Source organism: Agelaius phoeniceus, chromosome 26 (assembly GCF_051311805.1).
Source record: "Agelaius phoeniceus isolate bAgePho1 chromosome 26, bAgePho1.hap1, whole genome shotgun sequence".
Classification (NCBI taxonomy): Eukaryota; Metazoa; Chordata; class Aves; order Passeriformes; family Icteridae; genus Agelaius; species Agelaius phoeniceus.
The window spans coordinates 3,046,811-3,067,947 of record NC_135290.1 but is presented as its reverse complement, the minus strand read 5'-3'; the positions used below and the strand labels follow the sequence as shown (position 1 = coordinate 3,067,947).

The 21,137-nt window shown below is 57.0% G+C and overlaps 2 protein-coding genes across 2 annotated transcripts; one reads left to right on the top strand and one right to left on the bottom strand.

The window, feature by feature from the left end:
• Nucleotides 1-4,000: 4,000 nt before the first annotated feature.
• On the bottom strand, nt 4,001-8,458 carry LRRC3C (leucine rich repeat containing 3C). The gene is made up of 2 exons (XM_054649721.2): nt 8,351-8,458; nt 4,001-6,599 (listed from the first exon to the last, which is right to left on the bottom strand). The coding sequence occupies exon 2, from the start codon at nt 6,544-6,546 to the stop codon at nt 5,749-5,751; it is 798 nt and encodes a 265-aa protein (XP_054505696.2). The 5' UTR covers nt 6,547-6,599; nt 8,351-8,458; the 3' UTR covers nt 4,001-5,748.
• Nucleotides 8,459-11,591: 3,133 nt separating this feature from the next.
• ORMDL3 (ORMDL sphingolipid biosynthesis regulator 3) lies at nt 11,592-21,126 on the top strand. The gene is made up of 4 exons (XM_054649722.2): nt 11,592-11,707; nt 15,629-15,829; nt 17,005-17,156; nt 17,280-21,126. The coding sequence occupies exons 2-4, from the start codon at nt 15,656-15,658 to the stop codon at nt 17,413-17,415; spliced, it is 462 nt and encodes a 153-aa protein (XP_054505697.1). The 5' UTR covers nt 11,592-11,707; nt 15,629-15,655; the 3' UTR covers nt 17,416-21,126.
• Nucleotides 21,127-21,137: the final 11 nt, after the last annotated feature.

Below are 21,137 nucleotides of genomic sequence, written 5' to 3'. Positions count from 1 at the left end.
TGCTGCCTGCTTCTCTTGGCCTATTTCAGCAGGAGGAAATGCCACATGCATCAATTATGAGGGGAAAAAAGCTGTAAGTACCTACTAAGTGCCATGGAGAGTCACAAATGAACTGTACTCCCTCCTGAAAGCTCTTACAGCACCTTCACTTCTTCAGTGGACCTCAAACAGAGTGGGAAAATTTAAGTTGGATACACAGAGGAAGTCCTTCCCTGTGGGGGTGCCCAGAGGAGCTGTGGCTGCCCCTGGATCTCTGGAAGTGTCCAAGGCCAGGCTGGGCAGAGCTTGCAGCAACCTTGGATAGTGGAAGTGTCCCTGCCCTGACAGGGGGTGCAGCTGATGAGTTTTAATATCCCTTCACACCCAAACCATCATGGAATTCCATGATTCTAAAAGCAGAAAAATAGCTCAAATATTTAAGTATCACATTGCAAAGGAGTTTATGTCAGCAATCCTGTGGAGGCTCATAAAAACCTGACAGGAAGTGGCTTCTCTCTGACCTTTCCTGTGTGAAAGTCCCGTGCATCCGGCTGGAGCTGGGTGCCTGGGGCAGCAGCTGAGCCTTTCGTGGCTGACACCGTCCCTCACACCTCTCTCTTCCCTCTCACACCTTGGGATGTACAAATCCCTGTGAGCAGCTCTCACCTCAACTGTTCCCATCCCTCTCTACCTCCCACAGCTGCAACAGCTCTGCAAGATCTTTCCTCACTGCTTTAAACCCTCCTCAAATCCTCTTCTTCTGCTTGGCTCTGGCTTTACAGGAGAAATCACAGAAAACTGGGCAGTGCCTGATGCTCTTGCTGAGGTGGGGCAACTCCATCACCCTTGTGAGGCTCAGCCCTTTGAACCCCCACTTTAACCTGCCCTGGTCCCACAGCTCCAACCTCACTGTGTGCCAAGGACCATCACAACACCTTGAGAGCACTGAGGAGTCCTCACAAAAAATAAATTTAGAACTTCAAACTTCCTGTCCTCTTCTTCACACAGACCTCCTGGATCTCAGCACGTACTGACAGCACACGAGAGCTTTGAAACATCCACAAATGGCAAAAATAACAGGAATAATCTGCCAGCTGGAAGCTGTAACCCATTGTTTTCCCATCAGAGCTGCCTGGAACAACCCACTTGAGGAACACTTAAGGAACACGTGTTCAAACATTCACGGCAGAGCTGCAGGCAGTGATGGCACTCATCCATCGGGTGACAGTGACACTTTGGCTCCGGTGGGAAAGTTCTCTTGTAACTCCCTGCAGCAGCTTCATTAACCCACAAATTACTCTAAATTTAAGCCAAGAGGAGTTGAAAGAGCCACAGAGCTGCCCAGGACACAACTCATGGCCCCTGCTCACAGGTGATAAGGAGAGGGGCTGTGGGAAGCAGGCAGAGCAGGTGCCCTGGGATTGGCACATCCCAGGTACTCCTCACACCTGGCATGGATGCGGTGCAGCCCTGGCTAATCCATCCCCCAGGAATTCCTCCAAGGACACAACCAGGAGCCATTTTGGTGGAAAGATGCTTGAAAACAAAGCTTGACCAAGAGTTGAGGATGTTCCAAGAGTGCCCAGGTGACACTGAAAGTGCCACAGACACAGATCCCCGGTGCTTCCACAGGAGGATGAAGCTGAGCCCCAAACCATGGATGCTGATGGTCCTGGGTCTTCTAAGGCAGGAAAAATACCTGAAAATACAACATTTCCCACTGAGAGTGAAAACTTTGAGGGTCACACAATTTTATTGATTGGCACAACTTCATCCTCAAAGAACAGCTGTGGAAAATGCTCCCTGGACTCAGCCATGCCTGCCCTGGACAAGTGATGAGAGGGGAAATCACCAGAGAGTCTGGAGGGGAGTGTGTGGCTGGCTGAACCACTGAGCTCTCAACCACAGACACAGGAAGTGCTATTGTGATTTTTAGCTCTGCTTCATTTTCCTACCCACTGAAATTAAATTTTCTCCTGCCCAAGCCCAGTGACCACACGATGTGCCCAGCAGCCTTCCTAGAACCACTGGCATCATTGGATTAATGAGTCCTGTGCAGGCAGTGAACAAGAATGATTCATTATTGGCAGCAATGCAGCTGTACATGGATTTTTTTGGGGATGAAAGAAATAAATAAGGTCCCTGAATGAAAGGCGGGTGATGAAGTGTAGCCTGGCTTTAATCCCAGTATAATTGCTGCCATCACTCCTAATTATTGATAAATATTTTTCTAATTGTGGAAATTAAACAATTAGACATCCTTCCTTCCCTCTTGGAAATCGAATCAGTTCAAAGTTCAGGATGCAGTCTGGGAACACGCTCCACTTGTAGGCAGGGGAAAACAAGGCTTCTCCCAAAACTTCCTCCCAAAACTTTCTCCTGAAACCTCCCCCTGGCACCAGCCCTGCTGCTGGGAGCACGGAGCCACCTCAGGGCATCCCCTGGCACATCCTGGGGGTTTCCTAGGAACACTCCTCCATCCCTGTGATCCCAAGGGATTCCAGGGCCAGGCAGGCAAAGAGTCATCCCTGCCAAGAGGATTCAGGTCACAGATCCTGCCCCAGTGACACGTTTTCCTCCATCCTGGAGAGCAGAGCAGGCTGGGCGGGCAGAGCTCCTTGGAAGTTAATAACGGAGATTTACCGGCGTGCTGGAACGCACAGAAGGAGGTCACGCTGTTAATTCTCCTGCTGCTGATCCCTGTGGATAAATCTACATCAGGAAACGAATTACCCAGAGAGGGGTATTAAAAGGGATGATTCTAATTATTTTCTGAAGGAGAAGTGCTGCCTTTAACGCTGAGCCCCTCGTACCCACCGTGCCAAGTGCCAGCTCCCACTCTCAGCAGGATCTGGCCCCACAGCACCTCACAACTGGAAAGAGTGGGATGAGAAAAATCCCTCCTTGAGATTGAAGGCATCTGGCAGGCTGTGTCCTCTGCTCCCAAGACCCCAGGTTGGCCACAGCACCCCCAGGAAATATCCCCATAAAGTCATTTTTCTGTTCTTCCCCTTTCCCTGTCACACTTGATTAAATATCTGACAGTACTGACAGCCTAAATCCAGCACAATTCCATCCCACACCAAGTTACCTTCCCAAATCTTACTGCAGATTTTTGTTAGACTTCTTGTATTTTATCCCTCTGTACACCCACACAGGCTGTTCCACATCCAGACAAACCCCTGGAATCCACTTCCTTTCCCCCGTGCTCATCAGTGTGGGCTGTAATGAGCCTGATGGTTTCCATCCAAGCAATTCCAGAGACAGGATCCAGAGCAGGGCTGACCCCGGGGGACTCAGCATCATCCAGCCCCCTGAGAGGGGACACCTGCAGGACTCCAGGGAGCCACGGGCAGGGTGGCAGCTGGGGGCACGTGTCCTGCGTGTCCCCCAGCCCTCCCCAGCTGCTCCGGGAGCCGCGGGAGGAGGATCCCCAGGCAGTGACCGGAGCGGGGACGGCAGCCATCTGCTCCAGAGCCCGGGGTCTGCGTCTGGAGACAGCCGAGTGACAAACAAGGTTAATGTCCCACGAGCGGGAACTGTCACTCTGCGTTAGAGCCCGGCTTTCACCTTCCATGGCACAAGACTCCAGCACACGCGGGGAGAGGCGCCGGCAAACCGGGACAGGGCTGGGACCGGAGAGGCCTCAGTGGGGCCCGGTGGGACCGTGGTGTTGGAAGGGCCTGTCCCTCCCGGCCGTCAGGATCCTGCCCGGGTACCCCGCGATGGGCACGGCAGGGCAGGCAGCGGAGCAGAGCCCTGGGAAAGCGCTCCAGGGTGTCCTGGGTGCCGCGGGGACCGGCACCGTGCCAGCGACCTGAGCCGAGGCGCGGCTGTTCATTATTGAAGGCTGGGGCAGGGTTACCGGAGGGACGGGTGTCCTGTTTCTGCAAGCGCCTGCCCACAAAGCCACAAAGCCATCGCCTGTCGCGGGCACCTCCGTCCTTCCTTTGCAGCCACAACATCACCAGGGCCCGCTGAGCCACAGACACACACACACCAGCACACGCCGGCCACCGGCTCCAAAGTAAAAGCCAACTTTATTGTCGTATAAAGGAAGAACTAAAATGTCCCTTAACCCAAACACAGATGGGTCGGGTGGTCCCGGCACAAGCGGTGGCCTGGGGGGAGCAGCCTTGGGGGGGTTCAGTCGGGTCCCCCCCAGCCCCTTTTCTCCTCAGCCGGTTGTAGAGAGGGGAGGAGCTGCCGTGGGGCTGCGGGGACGCCCGGATGGGAGCTGGGGCTGAGGTGTTTGTGCGTTGCAGAGCTCCTGCTCTGTGCTGGAATCAGGCACTTGTGGAAGGGCGTGGGCCCTGCTCCTGCTCCTGCTCCCACCAGCACCGGGGCACGGGGACACCGGCAGCGGCTGGAGCTGCCCACGCCAGGGGCTGAGGCTGGGCCGGGCCACAAGGCAGCTCTGGCCCGGTACAGAGGAGGTTCCAGCAGCTTTGGTTGGTGCTCTTGGTGAGTTAAGGCAATTTAGCATTGGTTGGTTTAAAAAAAGGCCAAAACCAGCAAAACCAGATATCCCAGAGGCCAGACAGGCAGGTGGAAGAGTCTGGGGATGCTCTGGTTTTGCTCTGAGTTGCCATTTGGACCCTGCATGCCCAAAAGTGGGCACTGACCCCTGCCTATGCCAGCCCTGTGCTCAGCATCGCCTCCACCACTGCCACCAGGAACCTGCAGCCCAATACTGGAAGTGTCAAGAAGGGACTTTGGGATATTTATGGGGAGATTCAGGCTCCTGACACCAGTGCAGGGGTGGGGAGAGGACAGAGGAGCCGTGGCAGCTCCCTCCATCCTGCTTCCCATCACAGTGACCGGTCAGCAGCTTGTGAGGTGGGAGCTCCCCTCCAGCAGGGACATGAGCTGATGGCCAAGGGTGCTGCCAACACCCTCCCTCATGGCCCCCGAGAGCACCGAGGGGAACCCCACTACTCCAACATCCCAGCAGGGCTGGACCCACTGCCAGGACCCCCAGCTGCCCCTCCAGCAGCACCCACATCCCTTGGCAGCCCCAAAGGGCTCTGCCCCAGGGAGCTCATTCCCCATTTGGTTCTCGTTCCCCACACTCCGAGGGGAAAGGCTCTGGGTTTGCCCATCGGTGACCCCATGTCCGAGTGGGGACACCCAGACCCCTTGCCCCACCTGGCCTGAGCGCCGGGAAAGGGGCAGGGAGGTGAAACGGAAGATGGGGCGGCACCAACCGGTGTGTCCCCACCCCCTGCCCCACCTCTTGGTCCCGCTGGCTGCGGTCGCAGCCTGTGACCCTCCAGGGCCAGTGACCTGGCAGGACACTGGCCTTGCACCCGTACTGCTCCTCCCCAGTGCCCTCCCAGCAGGGATCCAGGCCCAGGCTGCCCTGGGCTGCAGTACCATCCCTTGGGCAGCCAAGGGAGGAGCCAGGGAGAGATGAAAACACCGATTCCATAATGCCCCAAGGGATCTCTGCAAAGGAAATATAAAAAGTTTTAGATGAAGTCCAAATGTCCAAGTCAGTCAGAGCAATGGCCATATGCCAGGGGGATGCTCGGGTTGCTCCAGTCCCCCATGACTTGGGAAGACGCTGGGGATCCTCCATGCTCATGTCTGATACCAACCCTGACCTCAGCCACCAGAGCCAGGGACTCATCAGCCGTGGCTGCTGCTTCCAGGAGGAGAAGAGAACAAATCCGTGAGTATCTCTGTGCGATGCCAGTGGTTGGTGACAGCCCCTGGAGCGGCCGGTCCCCAGCTCCACAGGTCCCCATGTCCTGCAGGATGCTGTGCTCACACCACAGTGCTGATGGTGGACGACTCCTCCGATCGCCGCTGTTTGCTGGGCAGTGACTTGAGATACTCCAGGTGCCGCCGGGCGTCCTCCTGGTTCTGCCTGACGTAATAAACCAGGTAGGAAATCACCATGGCGAACCAGCCGAACATGGTGACCAGCATGGCGATGTCCGTGGTCTTCTTGTACACGTTGCAGAGGTCTGTGTCGGCAATGACCTGCAGGAAAGCTTTGCCCACGTGCTCCTCCTGCGTGGAGGAGTCGCACACGATGCCCCCCGAGGATTCAGCCACCAGCTCCACGGCACGGATCAGCTCCTGCAGCCGACAGTCACACAGCCACGGGTTGTTGGACAGGTTCACCTTGGCTTTCAGGTTGCTAAAGGCGTCTTTGCTGACCGACACCAGTCTGTTGGAGGACAAGTCCAGAGAGTGCAGGTGCTCTGCCAGGCTCTGGAAAGCCCCAGTTTCAATTCTGGCGATGGCATTGTGGGACAGATCCAGCTCCAGCAGGAGCGGCAGGTCCCGGAAGGCATCGCGAGGCAGGAAGGGGATTTGGTTGAAGTCCAGGTAGAGTTTGTTGGTGTCGTTGGGGATGTCCCTGGGGACCTCGGTCAGCTGAGCGTTGCTGCAGCGAAAGGTCTTCAGCCCCTCCTCTTCTGAGGGGTAACAGCCCTTGGGAAAGGCAGTGGCTGGGTGGAGGCAGGAGCCCAGGAGGAGGAGGAGGAGGAGGAAGAGGCTCTGCAGGAGAAGTCCCATGGTGATGGGGCGGAGGAGAACCCCCTGTGCCGCAGTCATGGTGCTGCACCGCCTTCCTCACACCCACAGTGCTTCAGCTGGACTTGGCACATCTGAGACAGGGACAACAAGGAGACAGTGTCAGGCTAGGGGAGACAGGGGCAGAACTGTCACTGTGCTGGCTGTGAGCACCACATCTGACCCTGGCCATGAAGCAGGGACCAGGATGGGGACCAGGACAGCTGTCATGGCTCACACTTTCCACCATGCCCGGCCATCACCTCGCTCGAGGCTCCTGCGTGGCAGGATCAGGCCCCAGGGGCTGGGCACGTCTCCTGCGCCGGCAGCTGGGTTGTAACAACCGGAGGCGCTCGGGCTGAGCCAGAGGCGGGGTGAGCTCCCGCCCTGCCAAGGTCACGGCGCCGCGATCGCTGCTCGCAGGAGGCCGATGCATCCTGCGGCGGCCGGAGGACGCACCAGAGCGAGCCCCGGCTCCGGGCGAGCGGCCGCTGCAGGCGGCCCCCGGGGAATGGCACGGAAAACATGTGCAGGCAGCGGCTCAGCAGGTCCCTGCTCCCGGCTCCACTCTCCGGGAGCGCCCGGGGCACACGCGGCGGGTTTTCTCCTTCCGAGGGGACCGGCACAGGTGGGTGCTGGGTGCTGCTGTGCTCTGCCCGCTGCCACCCCACCGTGGGGTCGGGCTGCTCACACCACCCCGTAACCATGGGCCCCATCCAGCCCTTGATTCCGGAGGGGAAAAGCGTCAGCAGGAAAGAAACAAAAACAGAAAAAGGAAATTCACTGGAGCTGAGCATGCAACGAGTTCCCAGGGTGGTGGCAGCAGATAAGGGCCGTGTCTGAGCGCTCCGAGCGCTGCCCGGCTCTCCCAGCCCTGGCTCCCAGCACGTCCAGGGGTCCCAGCCTGTCCCTGTGCTGGCCATGGCAGAGCAGCTCTGGGGGCAGCATCCAGGTGCTCTCCCAGCATCCCAAAATCGAAGCCACTGGCGCTAACAGGCACCTGTGTCAGCCGGTCGGGCAGAGCTCAGTGCAGCAGCGGGAGCCTCGAGCTATTCCACCAGCAAAGCTGCCTCTGGTGCCTCTGCTCCCCGGAGCACCCCAACACCGGCAAACCCGCTGCGGGTGCTGACCGGGGCTTCTCGGTGTGGTGCAGAGGCGGCCAGCAGAGGGTGGTCCCCAAGCACAGGCAGGAGAGCACCCGAGTGCCGGGCACTGTCACACAGCCCTGCCACGCCGGCACACCCCAAGGTCACACCTGTGCAGGGCTCAGCCCGCGCTGCCGGAGCCCCGCGATCCAGGAGGGTCCTGAGAGGGAACCAGAGCTCAGGGCACACCAAGGGCACCGGGACCCCGGAGCCCACACTGCACCAGCCCCCCAGGTCTGACAGAGGTAACCTGGGACAAACACACCCCCGTGGTACCCACTGCCCGGGAAACCGCTGGAATAAGACGGGACGCGGTGTCCCGGGAGGGAGCTGCTGCATCCACGGAACCGGGACACCCCTGCGGGTGGGACGCGGACCAGAAACGGCAGCGACGACAGCGAGCCAGCCCTTGCCCCACCGCGGGTTTCCCAGCCCGCAGCAGAGCGCGGGATCCCCAGCCCGACCACGGGGGTCGCCGCCAGCGCCAGGAGATGCTGTTGAGGAGCCAGGGGCAACGCGGACGCCAGGATTCTCCGTGAGCCCGGGGATGCCCGGGGATCCCCCCGGCCCCGCTTGGCACCGGGGGCGTCGCAGGCGAGGGAAGCCCCGGTGCTTCCCCGGGGGAAGCTCCGCTCTGCGCGGCGCTGCCGGCCCTCCCCTCCCCGCCTCCCGCCCCACCGGAGGTCCCGTTGCGGACTCACCTGCCTGCGCAGCCCCCGGCGGCGGAGCGGCCCCGCGCCCCGGGCCGGAGCGGCCGCGCCCCGCGCAGCGCGGCGGCCCCGGAGCCGGCGGCGGCGGCGGGGCCGGTGGGCGGGATCCTCCGCCCGGGCCTCCCCGGGGCTCCCCGCCCCCGACCCGCCCCGCCGGGGGGGCCGTGCAGCGCCGAGCACCCTCGGCCCCGCGCCCGAAGCCTTCCCAGCTCCTCGCCCCACGGGAGAGAAGCGCTGCCCCGGGTCCTTACACCGGGAAGCGCGGGAAGACACCGGAGAGACCCAATGAGGAGCTGCCGAGACCCCCGAGCCGGGGGCAGCTGGGGCCGGGCCGTCCCGGGACACTCCATGGCCTCCGCCCCCCCGCGGCCCCGCCGTACTCCGGTGGGAGCCCGCCCGGCTCAGCCCGACCGCCGGAACCCTCGGTGCCCCCCGGTGCTGCCCCCGCAATCCCCCAGGAATTCCCTCATCCCCTCCCCAGCTCTTCTTGGGGAGCAGGACCCCCCTACCCCCACTCCGAGGGGGTCACGGTGCCCCCCCCGCCCCGCGCCGGCATCGCTTACTCGGGGAAACCCGACCCGCGGCGGCGGCACCGGGCGGGGCGAGATCCAGGGGAACCGGAGTGGGTCCCCAGCCCAGCCCCAGCTTTCCGGGCCGGGCTGGGCTGCGGCTCGGGGCCCCGCCGCCCCGGGGCACCGGCGAGTCTGGCTCAGGACCATGGAGAGCGGCTGCCGTTACCGGGCCCCGGGGCCGCCGGGAGGGACGCGGCTCCCGCTGCCCCGGTCCCGGATCTCCGCGGCGGGAGAGCCCGGCCCCGGGCACTGACGTTCTCCCGCTGCTGTACGGGGATAAACGTTTAGGAGGCACCTGGCCTGGATCTCACTTCAATTAGGAAAAGGGAACCTGACGGCAGCCAGACCCGGCCGCGGACAGATCCTCCCCAGAGACCCCCGCGCTCTCCCGGGGCCAGGCCATTGCTGGGTCTGGAATTGTTCAAAAAACCTGTGGATGTGTATTTGGGAAATGGTTTAGTGGTGAAGGTGACAGTGCTTGGTTGTTGGTTGGAGGAGATGATCTCAGAGGTCTTTTTGATGTTTCCATGCCCGTAGCCAAGCCCGACGCCGACGCGGTGCCGGGCTCACGGGGCAGGGCTGTCCCGGGACACCGGCAGGCAGCAGCAGGCAGCCACAGCTGGTGCTCTTGAGCGCTTCTCCGGCATCTCCCCGTTCGGCCGGGGAGCGGAGCAGCCCCGTGCTGCCCATCACCATTCCCAGCGCCGCCGGGAGCAGGAATGAGCGTGTTGGGATGTGGCGGCTCCGGTGACACAGCCCCACGCCCCGGGACGGGGCCAGGGTGACAGGCAGGTGTGTGAGGGGACCGAGCTGGGACCGGAGAGGCCGTGGGTGACCCCGGCAGCGGGAGCAGCCCCAGGGCTGCACCCCACAGGGGTCCCACGTGGAGGACACGGCACCCACAGCACAAAACCTGCAGTGCAGCACGACCCACGCGGACCCTTCCCACCGCAGGATGGCTAAAAATAGCCGGCACCGGCTTCTCGCTGCCACCACCGAGCTAAATATAACCGGCATCGACCGGGCAGCGGGACCGGCAGCAGCAGAGCGGGAGCTGAGCACGGCCCGGCACCGGCAGGGCCTGGGAGAGAACGAGGCCTAAGAATCCACACGGGAACAGCCCCCTGAGCACGGGGGGAACGCGGCTGCAGCTGCCGGTGAGCGGATGGGGCCGGATCCCCCCCAGGGAACTCCCCGCCCCCGGTGCCGGTGTTCCCTGGGCGGGTGAACGCGGTGTGGGGAGCCCGGGGAGCGGGGTCGGGTCCCCCCCGCGCTCCACCGGCAGCGGCTGCTGCTGCATCACGGAGAGCGATGAATATTTATGGGCGTTTAAAAATAGCTGCTGCATTGTGCTTCCCCCTCACGTGCGGAGCCAGCGGGGTGCGGGGAAGCTGCTAAATTAGATGTCACCGCGCTGAGAGCTGCTCAGTCAGGCAGGAGCAGGATAAAAATAGAGCCTGCTGTGCGTGCGTGGATCTCCTGCAAAGCAGGACCGGATCCCGTGGGATCCCCCGCCTCCGCACCGGCATCCCCGCACCGCGCCCTGCCAAGAGGGCACCGCAGAGGAGCCGGGCGGGGACAACGCGGTTCTAGCGGGTGGCAATCAGGGGCCTTTCATCTGCTTTACCCCGCATCTGCGTCTCTCCGCGCCCAAGGCCCTCTGGAGGCAGACATTGCTGAGCTCTGGCTCCGGCAAGTGACCCCGTGCCCTGGCAGCAGCGCGGTGCCAGCATGTGACACCCTGGCAGCCCTGGCAGCCCGCGGGGTCTCCGTGCTCTGGCCGTGCCCTGTCAGGATGGATGCAGACGGGGTCAGGACACACAGCTCAGCACAGGGAGGCACAGGGGCACTCAGGGAACCTCGACATCGCTGTGACTCCACCTGGGCCAACACCGAAACTCATCGTGGGCTGTGCCAGCTCGGGGGGCACAGAGTGGCACCGGCAGAGCCGCGGCCAGCCGGGAGCACCTCGCTGGGGCCCCGCACACTGCCAGGGGCTACGGGCAGGGGGTTTGCACCCAAAGCGGTGCCGGCGCTGCCCCTCTGCTGCTGGAAGAGCCGGCAGCAGGCACTCACAGAGCCCTGCACAGATGGCTGCGGCACCCGTGGGCCGTGCCAGCCCCACGCGATGGGCTTTGATGGTTGTGCAAACAAAAGCGGAGCCAGATGGTCTCCCCCGCGCTCCAGCGCTGGAATCCCGCGCTCGCTCCCAGCCCCGACCTTGGCGGGGTGTCCTGCAGCGCTGCCGGCCTGCCCGGGCTGTATGCACAATGCTGCCGCTGGGATTTTCATGCTATCACGGAATCAGAGTAGTTTGGGTGGGAAGGGACTTTAAAAACCACCCAGTCCCACCCCATGCCATGGGCAGGGACACATCCCAGTGTCCAAATCGCTCCAAGCCCTGTCCAACCTGGCCTCGCACAGTTCCAGGGATGGGGCAGCCACAGCTCCTGCTGGAAGCTGCCCCAGTGTTCCCCCACCCTCGGATTTCCCTGGGAGAAGCTGCAGGGGGGGCAGCCCCTCCTCCCCGGGCAGGCTGGAGGCACCCAGCGGGGTCTGGGGTCCCCTGTGATCGGTGCATCCCCCGATGCCCTTCCCGGAGCCGCTCCCGCCGGTTCCCATGGCGGCCCCGCCTCTCCCGCTGCTGCCGGACTACAGCTCCCGGCGTGCCGCGGCGGGGCGGGCCGAGGGGCCGCCGGGAGCGCACCGGGAGCGCGGCGGAGCGAGCGCCGGCCCCGCCGAGCCGAGCCGAGCCGGGCCGGACCGGGCGGGAGCGGTGAGTGCGGGCCGGGGGCGCGGGGCAGGACCGGGGGGCTCTGCCCTCCCTGGGGGCGGCGGCAGCGGCGGCCGAGCCCCGCGGCCGGGCCGGGGGAAGGTGCCTCGCATGGGCCCGGCCCGAAAGGAAAACACCGCAAAAGAGACAAGCGGGTGCTGGGATGGAGCTGGGGAGCGGAGGGGGGGTCCCGGTTACATAGTGCGGGTCCCCACGGTGGGGTCGCGCTGTTCAGAGCCCGGCCGGGAGCGGGTCCTGCCCCGGCCTCCTGGGGCACCGTCCCGTCCCGGGAAAACGGGGAGGAAAGTGGGGTCTGGGACCCCACTTGAGCCCGGAGGAGCCCAAGCTCGGCCTTCTCTTGGTGTCCAAGATCTCCCGTTAAATCCACCAGGAAAGGCCGAGGGGGCAGGATCCCCGCCCTCAGCCGGGGCGGCTCACGCGTGTCCTCGTCCCCGTGTTCCCCGTGTTCCCCGTGTCCCCTCCGGGGCTCTGGCAGCCCCGAGCCCCCGAGGAGGAACCGGGCAGCGCTGGGGCTCTGACACGTCCAGCACAGCCTCGGGCTGCAGGGACACGGAACGCTGTGTTCCCAGTGTCACCTCTCACCCAGCACGGCCCATTTCACCAGCGTCCCCCATGTCCTCCATGCTCGGGTTCATCCGTTGCCAGCGGCACAGAAGGGTTTAAAGGATTTGTTTGGGAGGTGGCAGCTGTTGCTGCTAGAGATTGGGATCTGTGATCCGTGGGATCATCGGCACCTGCAGTCTGGGAACACTCAAGATCAAGATAAGCACCCAAGCCCTCCTTCCCTCCCCAGCCCAGTGAAGATCCTGCAGCAGGGTGCCAGGACTGGAGCATGATCCTGAAATCCCTGGGGAGGGGGGACAGCACTGCCAAATCATAGGATCATTGATTTAGGATGGAAAAGGCCTTCAAGATCATCAAGTCCAAGTGTTAAGCAAGGGAACAGGAGCAGGTGGTGGTCACACTCCTCTGGGGACAAAGGTGAGGAAGGAGCTGCCCCTGGACAGGGAGCAGGACAGGCAGGATGAGGCAGAGGGAGGGCTCAGCTCCACCACCTCACTGTGCCCTTTGCCACTGGCCACAGCTCCGACTTTTCCCCTCCTTGGATGGCCACTGTCCAATGTCAGCACAGCCCTGACCTTCACCCTCAGCCTGGTGCAACATTCAGGCTTTTCTGTTCCAAAAAAAAGTGGGAAAGCAGAGCCTGGCAGCAGCTGCTGTGGGAAGGGGGGCTGGAGTCCTTCCCATGGTGGGCTGTGTCTTGTTGTCCTGCAGGTGAACAAATCCTGGTGTGGAATTAGAAATCAAACATGGGATGTGGGATGGGGGTAGGGACAGGGCTCTGGGAGCTCGTGTGCCCTCAGCCAAGCTTGTGCAATCCAAAATTTGTGAGAGCTGGGCCAAGGGCTGCGGAGCCCCGGGCAGAGCTGGTGAAATATTTAAGGTGGGGAAGGACAGATTGGAGATGTGGAATCACCCTCATTGCAGCAGTGAGTGCTTGGTGTGTCTGTATGTCCTGCAAGAGTGAATTAACCAACCTCTCGTATGTTCCAGCATCCCACCCCTCTAATCCTTAATTTCACAAGGAAGGGAAACTGAGGCATGGGAAGGAGAATTGCTTCACATACAGCTTCCAAGTTGGGCCCTTTCCCACCCAGTTGTGGGTCTGCAACTGCTCTCGTTTACAGAGACCAAATCCAAGCTGCTCCTTAGTTTTTGGAAGTTACACTCATGGTTGGAAATTCCACAGCACCAGCCATGGGCACCTCTGGCTGCAGGGAGCTTCCACAGCCCTTGGATAATGGGATCAGGAAAGACTCCTGGAGAGAAGGTTTTTAACTGTTGATGAAAGTAGATTTGAAGGCCTCCAGTGAAAGCACAGATCCTTTTCTGAGGGCACTCCCTTCCCAATCCCTTTTCCTGCACCCTTTTGTTGCTCCAAGACCCAGCCATGTGGTTCCTCCTGCTGCACAGCTGGAATCCCACAGACACAGCTCTCTGTGGAGCATCCAGCTGTTCCTCACTCCTGTCTCCTGCATCCTCCAGACTAAACAAACCCGTTTCCTTCCAGCTGTCCTTGCAGGTCATGTTTTTCCTACACCTCTGCTCATTTTCTCCAGCTCCTCCCAGGACTGGACAGTGTTCACCCAACATCCAGGAGATCTATTTCCCATGTCTGGCACTCAGCACTCCTGTTTACACATTCCATGGGGTGTTTTTCTTTTTGTTGTTGTAACAATCTGACTCTTTTTGACTCATTTATGCTTCACCCCAACCCCTAGTTTTCCTTCTGAGAGCCTTTGGGAATTGCAGCAGGTTTAGGACAGAGCTGCTCCCTCTGCCAGGGGTGAAGTGCTGAACTCTGGCCCTCAGTCCTGTTTCCAAATCAAACTTTGGGCTTTTCTCTGGAATATCCATAAATTGGTGACCTGGGAGGTGAGCAACAACGGAGTGAGCACCCCACAGACCTGCAGCCACTTTCCTGGAAACAAAATCCTTCTCCAGGTATGAGGCCCCTGACACAGTGAGGTGAGGATCTGCAGCAACAGCTGCCTGTGTGCATGCAAGAGGTTTGGGAGTTACTTGGAGCGTTCCAAGAGCTGTGGAGTGGAGGCTGGCTGTGAGTCCCAGCCCTGGGCAGGAGTGGGGATGGTGCCAGCTCCTGAGACAAGGCAGGCCCAGCACTCCATGAGGGAGCTGGGAACAGCTGGCAGTGAGGAGAGTGTGATGTTGGATCTGGCTCAGGCTCGCCTCCAGAGAGCTGGAGGGAACAGCAACACAGCTTCCAGCTGTGGGAAGCAACAGCAAAGCCACAGGGCCAGACATCAGGAAACAGCCTTCACTGTGGGGTGCTGCAGCCAAGGAGGATGAACTGGATCATCTCATCAAGCTCCTCTTCCCTGGGACACAAAGATGATTTTACATTTCCCTGATGTTGGTGTGAAGATATTCAGCTTTACAGTGGGTTTAGTTTGTGCTGTTTTCTGTAATTCCTGGATACCAGTGAGCCAGAGCTCTCCTGCTGCCACTGGCACTGTGTCAGTCCAGAAAGCTACTTGATACCTTCACTGTCTCAGAGGCACCACTCCAAGGACTTGCTCTGACAGGGTGATACTCTCTTGCTTCCTCTCCCTCCTGGCACTGTCCAGAAAACCATCTTTGTGCTCCTCCTACATGGCAGTTGTTCCTTCCAGGTAGGGGAAGAGCTAACTCCTCCCCAGCTCTTCCTCCTGAAAGATCCTCCCAAGGCACTCTGTGCTGTTATCTCTCCCTTTTTACGTTCCTCAAGAAGAATCTCATTCCTTCCCTGGGGGGAAATTTTTTTTTGTTCCTCTTTTTTTCCCCTTCTGTAAGTCTTAAATCTGAGGCAAAACACATGAGCCAGAGTAGGAGACCAGCAAACCTCCTGAGCCGTGCAGAACCATGTTAATTTAGTTAAATTAATTAGGAGATCTGTTGATACAGAGCCTTTCCTCTGCAAATGCTCTGGTCCCTTCCCAAGTTTAAGGCATGCTGACTCCATAAACATGCAGGAAGTTTCCTGTGCTGTGTGTTTCCATGATTAACACTGTGATGAGGATTTAAAAGTGCTTCAAAGTATTGGTTTGAGTTTTGTCAGGCAATCGTGGGATTGAACCTCAACACCTCAGCTCCAGGAAAACATCTCAAATCACAAGAAGCTTCTGTCACAGACAAGCTTCCCACACATAATTCCCAAATCTCAACCACTCCCGGAGTCAGCGACGTCAGCTCTAAGAATGGCAATACCGAGGGGCAGAGGAGGGAACCGACTGGGGATTTTTATAGCAAACAGCAGATTTTGGCTTTGCTTGACAACCAGCCTGTGCTCAGCCCCACCGAGCAGTTTGGATCCGGGCTCTGACCTCAGTGTTTGTGTTGCAGGGGCTCCTGCCAGCCAGGAGAGGCAGGATGAACGTGGGAACGGCGCACAGCGAGGTGAACCCCAACACGCGGGTGATGAACAGCCGCGGCATCTGGCTGTCCTACGTGCTGGGCATCGGGCTGCTGCACGTCGTGCTCCTCAGCATCCCCTTCTTCAGCGTCCCCGTGGTCTGGACCCTCACCAACATCATCCACAACCTGGTAAGGGAGCGGCATGGGGAACCTTGGCACAGCTGTTCCTCTGAGCAATCTGCTGAGATTCCTGTTGAAACAATTCCTTTGTGTTTCCAAAGATGCCGGGTGAGTTGCTCAACCTCCTGCCCTCGGCCTGTACTGGTGCCTCTGGGTTATGGATTTAAATCCAGCCCAGGTACAGGTGAGGCAGCAACTCCCGGTGAGGCTGCTCAGAGGGGACGTGGATTCATTTTCTGTAGGGCAAATCCTTCATTGTGTCCCCTTCCCAAAGGAATCTGTGACAGACCCCATCCCTGGAGTTGGTGAAACCTGAATTAGCCTCATGAGAGTTAAGAAAAAACAAGATTAACCCCCTGATTTTGTTCTGCCTAAAGTAAAAGATTAGTCCAGGAACTGATTCTTCTCTCTGAAGATCAAGTGCCACATAGATTCCCTTGGGCACAGGGGACAAAAAACTTGTGGAATGGAGCAGCTGATTGTGTATCTTTTACTTTAAATAATATCTCAGCCTGGGAATATTCCAGAGATAAAAATTACAGGGATTGAGAATTCTCATGGTAAGTTATTACTAGTGGGGGATAAAAACCTCCACAAACGCCCAAACTGGAGCTGCTCAGGAGATAAAAACCTCCACAAACCCTCAAACTGGAGCTGCTCAGGAGATAAAAACAACCACAAAGCCCCAAACTGGAACTGCTCAGCACTCAGCTCATGAGCTGCTGGTTTCTCACCCATCTTCCCTGGCAGCTTAGTTTCTGGGGACAAAAAGGAATTTAAAGGCCAGGAGTGGCTGTACTTGGGAGCTGTGGTGTAGCCAGAATGTTTGTCTGTGACTTGTGTTCCTCGGTAATCAGGGGGTGACAGATCTTCTCCCAGACATTTTCGGGGAGCCTGCAGGCAGCAGGCAGGCGCTAATCTCCCGATCGCAGAGATGCCAGGGCTGTAATCTTGCCACCGCCTCCTTGGCTCACACCCAGGAGCCGAGCGAGGTTTCTGACGTGGAGCAGCCGAGCTGGCCCGGCCTTTCCCAACTCTCCTTTCCCCGCTTCCCTGGCCGCTCCGGGTTTCCAGCAGCGCCACATCCCTCTAGTGGAGCGGCGCGGGGGTGCAAGCGCCCAGCTCCCCTGCCTCGGATCTGAGGTTTCTGGGGTCCCGTGTGCCTGACGCTGTGTGTCCTGCAGAGCATGTACATCTTCCTGCACACCGTGAAGGGAACCCCCTTCGAGACCCCGGACCAGGGCAAGGCGCGGCTGCTCACGCACTGGGAGCAGATGGATTACGGAGTCCAGTTCACCGCGTCCCGCAAGTTCCTCACCATCATGCCCATCGTCCTGTGAGTATTCTGGGCTGGCTGAGCCACCTCGTGTCTCAGCACCCATCAGTGTTCTGGGAGATAAACACCTGGAATGCCACAGCTCAGTTTGCCTCTCCCTCTGTTCCTACCTTCCCTCTCCAGGTATTTTCTAACCAGTTTTTACACCAAGTACGACCGGGTGCACTTCATCATCAACACCATCTCCCTCATGAGCGTCCTGATCCCCAAACTGCCTCAGTTCCACGGCGTGAGGATCTTTGGCATCAACAAGTACTGAGCAGCGTGGCCGGAGCGGATGGAGGAGGACAGGGCTGAGGGGGGATTCCTCTCTCCAGCCCCATTTCCTCCCCCCACACAGACTGGGATGTGGTTTGGCTGTTTAAAAGCAGATCCCAACAGACACATTCCGCATGCTGGATCCTCGTGCCCAATAAATCCAAACCAGCTCCAGAGTAGAGTTTAGTGCGGAGCAGGACGTGCAACGCCGGATTTCTCTTCTCCCAGGGTCATCAATAGATGCAAAACCACTGAGACTTTGAGGTACAACAAGGATGAATTCTGGGAAGAGTCTCATCTATTCCAGACATGGAATGACGAGGATAGGGATGAGGGGAAAAGCTTTTAGTGCTGGTACTATTGCTGTGGTAAATGCACTTTAAAATACATTTCCCTTCCTGAAGCTGGGTGCTTTGAGCAGAACGTGAGGGAAATCCAAAGGGATACAGCCAGACTTTCCCAGGACTGGATTGTTTTGGGGTCTGATTTCCAGTTTTAGGTGGGAAGCGGGAGGGGGAAGTGAACGACAGATTTTTATTTTGCAATCGTTGACACCACTGAGAAGGGAAATTCTTTTCCTAAAAACAGCACAGGAAGAAGTGCCCTGCAGTTTGACAAAGCTCTTGATTTCCTATATCACCATCCGTGTGGTCCGGGGAAAAGGTGGAAAGATCCAAAATCATGCTTGTTATTTTCAGTTTATACCCAAATCTGCCCAGGTAACTCCTCTCCCCACCCCAAACTGCTGTTTTTATGTGCACAGGAGCTCAGTGGGCATTTGGATCAAGGGCTGAGGGCGGGTGATTTAATGACTGACACCAAATGCCACGGAGCTCCTTGGAACATGGACATGGACAGGGGTGGGAGAGGCAGACAGTGGGCAGGTACAGGTGGAGGGCTGATTGCTCCAATCAAGCAGGAAGCCATCCTTGACTTGGAATTGTTCTCCTCACTTCAGCTCCTTGGTTGCTTAAGTGCACGTGACTGGGATTTGCCAGTTCTCCATGGACTCAAGGGTTGGATTTTTGGCTTACCTGGAAATCTGTCCCTCAGCTCCATGCCCAAGGGCTGTGTGAGCAGCAGCACCAGCAGCAGATAAATTGACCAGCAAAGGAGTCAATTTGTCACTGACAGTAGATCCTGTCACAGAGGAACAAAATCAAGCCTTTTTCCTCTAAAATTACCACCTAAATAAAGCAGGCTTAGGTTTCCTGGCTGAGACAGCTTTTACTGTTGTACTGAAAATCAGAATGACCTGATTTCCCTTTGGGTTGTGTCCCAGGTGGAATGGGTTTTCCCTCACTCTTCCCCTGTAACCCCATGAAAACCTTTATTTTTGTTGTCTTAGTGCTTATATTGTCTCACCTTTTTTGACAATGGTATAAATCTTTTTAATCTTCTTTTTTTGTCCTTGCAGTAGCAAATCCAGCTTTAGAGGCCGTGAGGGAGAATGTTGAGGTTTTGGATGATCTGAGCATAGGACATGGAAGGGGGAATTTTTAGATCTGTTACTACTCCATGCATAATTTTAGACAAGTTGCTTCACTTCTCTCTCAGACTTCCTTTGGGATTGCTACAGGGAAGGGAAAATCTGGAGTGTACCTCAGAGGGCTGCTGGAATACAGGGAGAATCATTCCCTAATGTGTTTGGAAAGTGGAAATCCAAGTGAAAAGGAAGTTTTCAAGCAGGTAGAAGGAGAAGAGAATCTGGCTGGAGACCCTAGGGTATTGACAGATGTGCAATTTCCTTGATGGGCAGTTTAAACCTTCAAACCTAGGATAGAAGAGCTGCTGCTTTAGCTGAGGTACTCTCTACCCTAATCGGCTCTTTAAGCTACTAGACAATGATAATTGTGATAAAAATAGAGATATTTCATCAATCAGCTGGGAAATGACACAGACATGAGCAGTATTCCTTCAGGAGGGGCAGGTCCTGGCAGGGTGCCTGAGGCTGAACTTGAAATGTTGATTGTGGTGCTGAACAGACCTGAGTGTGCCCAGACACCACTTCCATCTCCAGGGGAAAGGAAAGGAAACTAATTATTGTCATAGAAAACATGGGGAAAACCATCATTTTGGAACAGAAACAGCCTCTAGATGCTTTCAAACATGACTCCTCCCAGACAGACATATGCTGGGTATCTCTAAGCATATGCACATCACAGATTTGTAAATTTAGAATAATTATCAATTGAAAGGATCAGCTTTTTTTTTTTTTATGGCATACAGCAATAACACAGCTGTGGGTTTGAACACTTGTGTGGTCACTGACACTATCTGACCCTGTTTCTAAATTAAAGATCAGCTGGGACTCAGAATGGGATTATAAACTTCTCAAACAAGCAGGTTCTAAAATCTAAAGCCCCAGATTGTAATTAGGACTCTGCCTAGCAACAAAAATAAATATTTTTGATTTCTCTCCTTCACACAAATTATCAAAACAGCCAATGGCAGAGTCATGGCATGAGACTCTTCACAACGCAGGTGTAGCATTTTTCCATGGAATAACTGACATTAATTTGGACTCAGTTAATCCAGTCAAGGGAAACTTAAATGGAAACATAAGTAATATGGAAAGAAGCAAGTTGAAGAAAGATTTCATGTTCTATTGTGGTGAGTTAAGTACCTATATATGATTAATAAGTATTTGAACAATTACACATGAGGTAGCAACTTCCTTAAGATCCCAGCTTAAGGGTAGGTGTCAGGATCAATCAAAAATAAAAAGCAGGAAGTCAATTGTAATTAAACCACCATTCTTGGGTGTACCTGAGGCAGTCTGAAGTGAAAGGATACCATGAGCAGGCTGAAGGGTGGTCAGACATGTCCTGGAAGGGGACAGATCAAGGGTGGAACCACATTGTGGGAGGAGAAACGAAACAGGAACAGATGTGGTGCTGCAGGGAGGAGATAACTGATTGTTACTGATGTTAAATGGGATTCTGATCACATCACACGTGACAGATTCCCTCTCACACTGGTCCTGTATCATGATCAGGACAAGTTCCTACCTGGAGAGATCAAATCTCCTGTGATGGAAAAACAACTCCTGGTAAGTTATTTTAAGCTTTTCTGGTTTGTTCTGCAATTAAAAACTTTGGAATGGCTGGAAGCCTTCTCAGGAACTGGCAGCAGCCTGGCCCATCTTGTACTTGGCAAAGCCCCCTCAGCCACTGTCAGCACCACGCACGTTTCCAAGGGGCACAGCAGCCCCTGCTCCAGGACCCTCAGAAAACCAGCAAGTCCTCCCAGCCTGATGTTCCTGAATCAGGGATCCTCACCTGGGAGTCCTTTCACAGAGCTACCAGGCTGGCAAACAGTCCAAACCTTTGCAGGAAAAAGCCTATAAAATTAAAATAAATGGAGGGCTACTTATTCTCTTTTATGTTAGAATCACTGTTCAATTTTGGGTTGTTTTTAGAAGCTTGGTACTGGCCCTCAAGGAGGGGACAGCAGTGGGTTAACACATTAATATTCCTTCTTGTGACTTATGTTGCTTTATCATTGCCTAGAATATCTTTTAAGCATGTGAGTGTTGGTGTGTCCATACCCTCCTTGGATCAGTTAAATCAGCTGAATTAGTTGGGAGGGTTTTTAAAGGAATGTTCTGTACAAAGTTTTAGGGGTTTTTTTCCCATAGCCTTCTTTTTGCTGTGGATACAGGAGTCTCATGTAGAGAACTTTCTAAAATAAAGTGTGAATATTTTTATTACTCCTTTGTAC